This window comes from Girardinichthys multiradiatus, chromosome 20, assembly GCF_021462225.1.
Source record: "Girardinichthys multiradiatus isolate DD_20200921_A chromosome 20, DD_fGirMul_XY1, whole genome shotgun sequence".
In the NCBI taxonomy this organism is placed as follows: domain Eukaryota; kingdom Metazoa; phylum Chordata; class Actinopteri; order Cyprinodontiformes; family Goodeidae; genus Girardinichthys; species Girardinichthys multiradiatus.
The window spans coordinates 34,243,542-34,254,220 of record NC_061812.1 but is presented as its reverse complement, the minus strand read 5'-3'; the positions used below and the strand labels follow the sequence as shown (position 1 = coordinate 34,254,220).

The following is a 10,679-nucleotide window of genomic DNA, read 5'->3' as shown; positions in this document are numbered from 1 at the left end:
GTTTATTGTGGAAGAACCTAACTATAGACCTAACCTTTTCTTTAACTGATATTTTTTGACTTTCTTCAAATTTAGAAATGTACGTAGTAAACAGCAGAAGACAAAATGTTGCAGTATAAAGGAAAGGTGAAGACTCACACTGACACAAACACATTAATTTGCTCTTCACCTGTCTCCCTACTTCATTAATCCCTCATTTCCTTCACTCTTCTCTCCCTTCTTCTCACTTAATGAAACCACAAGTACGGCACAAAATCAGGCCTCTGGACCCCCACAGCTGTCAGAGGTACACATGACCCCATTTTCACTTGTGGAAGAATTATTAGTCTGCTGTGGCAAGAGACAGTCATCCGCCTCACGTCTCGCTCACAGGCACACAAACAGCCGACACAAAGAAACACAACTCATCACCGGATTATGAGAATTTATTCTTGCAGAAGAAGCTCTGGCACAACTTTGAATTAAATCAACACATATAAGATTCAGAAAACGAAACAAGAAAAATTGGAAATGTGAAAGAAATGGGAGTTAATACATAATGGTGGCCAAACAAATGTATGGATAGATAAGCAAAGCTGAGTTACAGAAAAAAAAAAAAAGAAAAAAGACAAAAAAATCGACGGATTTGATATGAATTTATTTCTTCGGTTCGTCAATGCTCCTCTTATTCCAGGTATTCTTGCATTTCTCAGCCATGATTTGTCAAAGTGCTCTGGAACAAACAAAACAGAAGCAGAGGGAAGAGGAAGAGGAAGGGGGAGGGCAAACAAGAAGAGAAACTGTCAAATTATGAATTTGCATTACTGGAAGCAAAGGGGAAACTAACAGGAACCAGGATGCACGAGGAAAAATCCGGTCCCTCATACATAGACACAGAAGCTTGGGCTCCATTCGGCACGGTGCCAAAATATATATATATAAAAAAAACACTATTAGCTTTCTAACTGTTCAAACTTTCTTTCAATGTAGAAGGTTATTGTTTTCACCCTGGAGAAATGGATCATTAGACAGGACTTTCTTTAAAGAGAGAGAAAAGCTAACAATACACAGGATAAAAAAATGAAATCAGTTTTCACAGCTTTATTATTATTTTAAACTATTTATGTTGAGGTTCAAACAAACAAACATCAAACAAATTACATTTTGACAATTATAGTTTGTATAATCATACATGACAATAAAGACTCACATGACTTAGACAAAAAACAAACCCTTAGGCATCCTATTATATTTCAGCATAGACAACAGTGCCTAAGAAGTGACTTTCATAACTACAGCCTGTATTCACATTCCCAACATATTCACATAATGAATAAATGGGTTCCATATTTTATTGAAATTTATCAGTAGAGCCATTCATGTTGGATCAGATTTTTTCCACTATTATATTTTGCATCACATCTCTTATCCAATGACTATAGGTTGGAGATTTTGTGTCTTTCCATTTAAAAAGAATAACCTGTCTAGCCAGCAGGGAGGAGAAGGCGACATGGTGTAGGTATGTTGGAGGATTATTCACATTATCTGGGCATGAAGTAATACCAAATATGGCATATATGGGGAAGGCTGGATATTATAATTAAATACCTGAGATAACATTTTAAAGAAAATTTTCCAGAACTCAGCGAGCTTTGAGCAAGACCATAACACATGATATGTAATTGTCAGAGCCTGGTTGCATCTGTCGCAGGTGGGGTTAATATTTGGACATATTCTGGCAAACTTATCTTTTGATTCATAAAGACAGTGTATGACTTTAAACTGTATTAGCGCAGAGTTTTCCTCTCTACTGTCGCTACATGCATGCTCAGTATGAGGGATTGCTGCAAAGTCAACGCCAGTGACTGTCCACTGTTTCTACATGCTCATCTGGGAGGAGGGAATGCTGCAAGTCACTGACTGGATGCAATCTGCTGGATTTCCTTAGATAGAAAAACGTTTTACCCAATTTGGATAATAAACTGAATCTGTCTGCACTGTTTGATAGTTAGGATTAATTGGAATGTATGTACCGCACTTGAGATCTGTTTGATTTGACTGAATTGACTTTGTAAAGTGCCTTGAGACGATGTGTTGTGATTTGGCGCAGTTTAAATAAACTGAACTGAATCGAATTAAAGTTACTGGTATGAACACAGGTAAAAGCTTAAAGTAAGTAAAGACATTTAGATATTTTGTTCATCTTTTAGCTTTAGTATTTTTTTTTGGAATATGCAAATTACTCTCAAATTAAGTGTGTGCCTATTTTATAATATTATAAATATAAATATAATATTTCCAACAAAAGGTAGCAAAATAAAAGTAACATGGATGCAGATGAATAGATCACTGATTATTTTTCCACATGCCTGGATGGTGACTTACAAGCAAAATAACCCAAAATGTCAGAATAAAAAAAAAACGTTTTATTGACCAATGAAATCATATGTATTGAATAGTTAAAACATAAACCTCTTTAAGCCTTCTTCAATCAAAATAGACAGAAAGATGTAAAGTTACATGATGTAGACTGTACACATTCATGTGAACAGATGATACTGAGTCTATGAGGTGTCTGGTGTGTCCTTTTATGTCTCTGGCCTGCAGCTAAAGCAACTGGTTTTAAACAACCTTTAGAAAAGAGGACAGCTTTAAAAGGATAAGGAAAAACCCACTTTATGTTTTAATTCAGTGACTCACAAGCTGCAGGGAAGGTCTGAAGTGGTTTATTGGTACAACAGCTTTACACTTCATAAATTCTGGCTTGACCTATTATTTCTGGGGTGCACTGCTGCACAGCTCCAACAGTATTAATACAATCTAAGGAAATAACTGGAGCCTTCAGAGAAGGTTCACTCTAATAACTGTGGGTCTACATTGTCTCACTAAGAGATGGAAGACATAGATCGAAAATTTTATAAAAACTTTTGTGGTATTTATGAAGGTTATAATAAAGTGATGATAAAACTTACTGTTATCAAAAGTCTATCAAATTTATAGCTAAACAGATTAGATTTACCCTATTTTAAGGCAAAATATTAGCCTTAAAAGACAAATATTTCTCTAAAACATCAACTTACCAGTTCTCAAACAGGCTGCTTCAAAACACCATTTACAGTAAGTATATATTCCAATAGATGTCTTAAAACCTATTGCCCAGATGATACTACCCATACCATCCCTACCCACTAATCTATGTTTTTGTTTAATAACTTTGTCACATTTAAAAATTCAATTTTGAAACCAAAATGTTTCTTCTTGCTTTCTAAGCACTGATCAACATGCTAAATGCTTTATTACCCATCCAGCTGAAATGATTAAAAAGACTGTGATTTCCTAGGTTACCAAGGTTACCAACTATGTAATGAGGCAAATTTCAATATTGTCTTATTTCTTGTGGATACTTTTGCCAACTTTCTATATTAGTCAAATCTTCCTTTGCATTCTATGTAGGCTAAGTCTATATGAATACTTAAAGTTAATTATTTAATAGTGCAGGAACTGCATTGGGTCCACTGAAGGGAAACAACCTTATATGATCACTGTAAGCAAGTAATATTGTAAAACAGCTCATTTCTCAACAAAATTTGGTATTTCTTCCAAAGCACCATCTAGTTGCTTTAAGACGTTGGCTCCATTTGGTGAAATAAATATTACTGGAGCCAGATTGTACATTGATTCTCAGAAGCATAGTTTAGGATTCAGAAGACTTTCATTGTATTTGTAAAAACATAAAAATGTGTGCAATAAAATAGCAATAAGAATCAGTTACTGACTTAATTTCTTTTGTCTTTGTACCCTTTTTAGCACTGTCTGTATACTTGAACCAGTGATAGTCTCAGAAACAGAACAGTATGGAAACTTCTCTTGCTAGATAATGAGCCTATTAGTGAATATACAAGAAAATACAAGAGAAGGCAGAGGCCTAAAAAATAATTGTCGTATAGGATTATTCTCAACGCTTAGAAGACATCCTGGTTGATGTAATATTGGATTCTTTTAGTACCAGATGGTGTAGCTCATCCCAACAAACTAATCCATGGGCACACAGAATAATGTTGACGGTGTAGAGCTCAAGCAATTAACAGTTGCCCAATTAAGTGCATAAGAGGGACTCACATGCTTCAATATTACTTGAGGCTTTATTTTTGGAACAAAACTAAGAGACTAAATGAAGAGATTAACTAAAGCAGCATTGTGGTTGCTTCTCTGTGACATAGCATTTTTAATTGACATAAGAATATTAAGTGTTTGTATGTAGATGAAGAGAAATACTTACCGACTGCCTTTTTACTATGCAACACAGTGCAGCTAAACTCCCCATGTGTCAATACATGAACAAACACCTAGTCGGAGGAAGAGACACAGGGCGACACGAGGTTAGTGAAGCATTAGCTTGTGGCTGCTGGGTGGGGTAGTTGGCATGCTAACAGCCTCTGAGCCAAGCTGGCAGGCAGATACGCTGGCGGGTAGGTTAGCTGTTCACTTGCCAAGTGCAACCGAGGGCATCGCAGGCTGTGTCTTTGAATTGGAGATGAGTGGCAAATGTGACAAGGAGCTTTAACTTTACTGTTCCATTCATGTCTCGAGACATAAAGGAAGACAGTGTTAGTGTGCCTGTGTGCATAAACACTCTCACTGTGTGTGAAGGTGGCTGCTAATGTATGCAGGAATTTATGCACAAAAAACAAAGTATGTGTGCATGGAAGGGGTGGGAGAGTATACGTCAGTGTTGCAGCACTTCCACATATTATGCTTAATGCATATTGTATGAAGTAGCACCTGAATTTCAAATTGACCCCTGGCAACCCCCACTCCACACCCACGGTGCAGACAGCACAATTCAGTGCTCCATGTCCAAATTTGGACTGTTGCCATCCACACTTGGATAATTTAAGAACACAGAAAGCTTTTTTTGTGCAAAACACCTTAAGAGCGGCGGGCAGCCCAACATTTCACCTCAAGGTCTGTGCTGAATTCCAACTGCTGCTTAGATACACCAAGCGACAGCATTAGCATTTTAATACAAATGCAGTGCAGGATTATTGATATCTTGAACACATATCTCTTTGGTGTCGAAATCAAAACGTTACTTCTCGTGTCCTCATTAAAGGCTGATGCATGCTCTGCAAGAATGGGGAAATTTGATCTCTTTCTCAGGGGTGCAAGAACAAAATGACATCAATCTGTTTTTGCAGCTCAGATTTGAGTTTTTGAAGCTCGTTCTTATTCTGTACAAAACCTTTTTCTTTTTCGGTGTCCCAAAATATGAAGTGGATGTGCTGCAAGACGTTCTAGGAGTTCTGTACTTGAGTTTTTCTGAGGTAAGAAGTTTCCTGGCCAGAAAGACTTTTGTGCTTGTTCAGTAACAAATTTATCTGTTCTTGCGGAGTATGTATTGGTCTTAAGCATGGGCTTGTTACAGGTATCAATGCATAGAGTTTTTAAAAGGTGGTGGTTTCAAAACTGCTAAACATTTTTATTATATCTATTCTAGAGTTAAAAGTAATTTAAATGAGAGGCCAGAGAAGGTGCTTAGGGTTTTCTCTGGTTTTATGGTGCATGTGATGCAGCGCTACCCCATCCCCCACTTGTTGCTGCCCAATGCTGGTTGGGCTGGCATGTTTCACTACAAGAAATACAAATTCAGCTGTTTGGAAATATTTGCTGGTCGTTGAAAACACAAACTTTCATTTTCACTTTTATCTAGGTACCATGGTTATAAAAATACAGTTGTCAATGTAAAAGTGACGAGCCTCTTAGTTATTTGACTGCAAGCTACAAGCAGATAGCATGACAAATTAATCAGCTAATATATAAATGCAGGATTTAAGAAAAACAGGATCCACTGTAATCCACAGTGCAATTCCGTAGAATTTGTGAATTGGCTTTAATGACTCTGTGTTTTCCCCTCACAATCTAAGAGGTTTGAGCCTGTACACTGATGTGTACAGTGACAGTCAGACCCTATTTGCCACTGCTATCTCCTGTCTTTTTGATGCAATGGACTCTGCCAACCCTGCACATAGAAAGAACCAAAGACTATGCTGTATGCTGATATAACACTCGTGAATAAGAATTACGTTGTTAAAAGTAAAGTGTTTAGTTTATGAGGCAAGAGAACAAGTTTTCTCTCCACATGATTAACTGAACTCTACAAGCCCGCAAGAAAGAAAGAAAGAAAGTTTGTTAGACACATGTTACTCTTACATTCATGTTTAAACATTAAACTAATGCTTTTACTGGAGAAGAATTCAAAAATCAATCTTTGGTGGAATAAGCCTGTTTTTCAATCACAGTCTCATGGTTCCTGTCCATCATTCATTTACACTGTGGATGGGTCCGGGTGATCACCCTATTGGTACCTCATTAACTTGAATCTCGTACCGAGTCCTGTCTGTTGCCTATTTATATTGTTTTATGAAATCATTTACATGAACTGTAAAACATATTTTGATTCCATTGGTTAAAAAGAAAGCTTAGACCTCACAACTTTACTTCAGGACTAAAATATTACAATAATATACTGTATCTCTCAGATTTTTCCCCAAAAACACATACAGACACAGAGGAATGCGTTTTCTCCCACCTGCCAGCTTCCATCCAATTAGCAAGCAGTTTGAAGTATAGATGGATGATGTTTTAGTGACAGATGTTGTGTTTGTAGGCCGAGGAACAGACCTAACTGTCAGCAGCGTAAAAGCCACAGTCTACAGCATGGACATGCTGGGAATGTTTACACTTCCACAGCTATAAGCTAACGGTCTGCAAACACACCAGACACACACACAAAATATCTACAGCAAATATAAAGAAGCTCTGTTTCACAAACACACTGGCCTCACTCAGTTTTGCCTGTGAAAAATAAAAATAATAGACAAGCAAAGAATCAATAAGTGTCTTCTTTGCACCTTGCTAACAGCACTAAGCTCTTAGCTCCTCTCAGGAGGGACAGAGACAGATACCAGGACTGATCAGAACTCATAGTGGCAAGGACTGTAACTGCTTTATAAACACATAGCCATTTATTTAAATTGAGTTCGTATTTCTTATGTAGCACCAATTCACAACAACTAGTCTCAAAGCACTTTACCAAGGAAAAGGCAATTTATTCCAATCACACTGACAGATTCAAAGTCAATTACATACATTCCAAATTCATTCCAGTTATCAAACAATGCAGTCAACTTCAGTTCATTATTTAAAATGGTTAAAAAAATGGTAAAAAGAAACCCAGCAGAATGCTTTGAGTCACTGACTTGCAGCATTCACTCCTCCTAGACCACTATGTTGCGAAAGTGGACAGTTGAGCATGCATGTAGCAACAGCGGAAAGCAAGACTCCTTTTAACAGCAAGAAACCTTCGGCAGAACCAGGCTCAGTGTGAGCGACCATCTGCCCTGACCGACTAGGGCTTTGAGAAGACAGAGCAACCACAAACAAAAAAGAAACACAGAAGGGCTGATCCTGGAATATTTTCTATGTTAAAGAAAAAGTAAAGTATTAATGGCAGTAGAGCCACTTTTAAAGTTTATAGGATGAAAGGCAGCCCATAGAGTTAGTAGTCACAGATGTTCACCAAATTGCTTTGTCTAGGAGAAAGACAGGTTAAAGAGATGGGGCCAAGTGTATTATCTATAGAAGGAGAACGTGAAGTTATTGACAGCAGTAGCTCAGCCAATGCCCCCTCCTGGAAGATATCACAGTTACAAAATAAAATCAGGCCAGTTGTGGTTTCTATGAAGATGAAAAAACAAAGAAAATAAAGTTAAATGCTGAAATAACAGCAAATAATGCAAAATTGGAGAGTAGTAGGAGAATGTAGCAACGTTGGGAAATGCGGTCAGCACATCCTCCAGCAGTCTAAACCTATAGCAGCAAAACTACCAAGATAGCTCAGTATAACCTAAGCCACTTTAACTATAAGCTTTATCAAAAAGGAAAGTTTTAAGCTTAGCCTTAAATGTAGACAGGGCGTCTGCCTCACCGACTAAAACTGGGAGCTGGTTCCACAGGAGAGAAGCCTGATGACTAAAAGATTTGCCTCATATTTTACTTGTAGAAACTGCAGCAACCATCAGTACCCCAGCCCTTTGCTCTGCTGGAAGCCATTTACTGAATATGCAGTTATGACAGCATTAGTCAGACTGTCAGCTGGTTAGTTATGTGCACAGAACTTTTAAAAGCTGCATTAAAAGATGTTTTTAGGGGCAGCAAAAGGATGATGCAGCAACTTCAAGTCATGTTGATAAGGTCAATCTGCTGACAGACATTGGCTTGTTTTTATTATGGCTACAGTTATTTCTGGTGCACATCACTGATTGCTGGTGATAAGGATTTTCCAATATTGACAATGACATTTGGTGTCACATGTGCTGTGCTTTAAGATTCAAATAGGAGATGCATCAATCAATTGGCCAGAGAATGAAATCGGCTAAATTTCTTTTAATATACTCTGACTAATGATTGGAAGAGCAAATACTGAAAACTCAGATTTTTTTTCACAGCAAAATAAATGCATCAAACTGAACACATACACTTTCATGCTTTTTTCCACAAGTTTTGTATTACTTTTATTAAGATTTAGTTACTGGATTAAGAAAATGTTTACACAAAAGTTTGTATGTGTTCTTCCAAAAAAAAGCATGTTAGCGCTATATGGACATCAGCCAAAATCCAGTTAATTTGAGCCATAATTTATTGTCCGTTTAAAAATAGTGTTGCACATGATGTCAATATGTTAAGGCAGGAAGGCCCTGAACAGTGCAATCCAAAGCCAATCATTCTGCTTTTGTACAATCTGCCCTTTTGTATCTAAAGCAAACAAGAATCCAAACATTGAAATGGGTCATAACAAAGCAGTCAAGTGAACTTTAACAGTACTTTAACAGTATTGTTACTGTTTAAGGTGACAGATTTAATAACAGAGTAAAAGAACCAACAATTCTCATTTGCCCCAATTTACCTGAACACATTACCCTTAAGCAAATGAAGTAAGACACACAGCAGCCAAAGGCGGGCAGGAAGGAATCAATCCCATGTTGGAGATCTAGATCAGTGAAGAGGAGCTGAAGGGATAATGCATATGGCTAGATGCTGATGGACCGGTATAAGGATTCGACAGAGAGAACGACTGTTGGACAATAGAAAGAGGAGACATGAGAGGACAGCTAATCTTTATGAGGCCTGAGCCATCATGTGGTGGTCGCCTTGGAGATGATGGATATAATGCAGAGGAGGAATGGTAGGAAGTAAAGAGCGACTCATATAAAGAGAAATATGTGAGCAAACAAATGTGCATAACTTTATTAAAATAACCAGCAGAGGGGTGTGAAAATGTTTTTGCAGCAATTACTGGGGAGCTTTAATGAGTGAAGAGAAGCATGCTCATAGTATAAAAATATTAACGACAGAACTATTATATGACATACAATTTAGTCTGTGTGTGGAGGAGCAGGCAGATGAATAGAGTGGTTGTTTTATCAGATCAGAGTAAGCAGGCAGTCCAAGGCTCACAGTGGGGCTCACCACCTGCTTTTATTGATAGCTTTATGAAACAACACATTTGTTTTATTTCATTTTTTCGTTTTTTACAACTTATAAGCAATTATTATTCTCAGCCTTTAATTTTTGTCGCTCTCAAAGTAGTTACAAAGTCTACTTTCTTTATATCATTTCTCTTTTATTTGCACTATGGTTGTTCTGGGTCCATGCATGTTTTGTCGATTGGATTTTATCATCAGAAACCAGAAATGAAAAACAAAAAACTTAGTGGTTATTAGAATTTTATTTTAAAATACAAAATATTAAATTGAAATATGAGTTGTTTTTCTTTTTTGTGATCATACAAGTATGAATGTTTAAATAATCAAATAATAAATAAGTTGCTAAGAGAAATTTAAAAAATCATCAGAAACCAGTAATGAAATATATGTGGTTATTTCATTAAAACAAAAAAAGAATAATAAAATGAAAATTTATTGATTTGTGTTTAAAAAAAAGTAGAGATGAGTAGAGTTTATTTCCATGTTGACTAGAACAAAAACAAAATCACTGGTAAAGACAAATGAGAAATTGAAGTGTTTTCTTATTTTTTTTCTGATTTCTAAACAGGCAACTACATACATGTGAAAAACATTAGGACATCATGTGAAAGCCCATGTGTTTTTCTAACATATTTAAACTTTTAAATTTAGTAAACAATGCAACTTCCGCTGAAGAATAGCTGAAGACACCCCCATAATTAATTCCAATAAAAATAGTGGTATTAATTAATCGAGTGGACATGGTTAGAACCTCCATATTCAGTATTCTGAAGGATGTTTGCCCGTTGTTCTCCTGATTGGTAAAGAGAAAGTAAACACCATGTTGAGATCTAAAAGCTGTCTGAGGCCTTCAAACAGAAAACTGTAGCAACTTATGAGGTAAGGAATTTATAGAGGTCTCAAAAGAATCTGAAAACAACCTTCCCGCTGTACAGAAAATTGTCTACAAGTGGAAGACAATTTATCCAACTGCAACTGCAAACAACTCTGGGCATCCAAGCAGGTTCACCTTGGAAACAGACCACAAAATGCTAAAAGAAGCCTCCAAAACCCCTAAAATGTCATCAGCAGGCTCCTGCAACTGTTGATATGAAAGTACATGGCGGTACATTTAGAAAGCGACTGCAAAAGTTTAACTTTCTTGGGAAGAGTGGA

The 10,679-nt window shown here is 36.8% G+C and overlaps 1 protein-coding gene across 2 annotated transcripts in view; it reads right to left on the bottom strand.

Moving 5' to 3' along the window:
* Nucleotides 1-407: 407 nt before the first annotated feature.
* Nucleotides 408-10,679, bottom strand: part of chchd6b (coiled-coil-helix-coiled-coil-helix domain containing 6b) — a 93,176-nt gene continuing 82,904 nt past the window's right edge. For both annotated transcript variants that reach the window (XM_047346297.1, XM_047346298.1), the window contains one exon: nt 408-712. In XM_047346297.1, the coding sequence (XP_047202253.1) occupies nt 689-712 (24 nt within the window). In that variant the 3' untranslated portion in view covers nt 408-688. The remainder of the gene's footprint in view (nt 713-10,679) is intronic.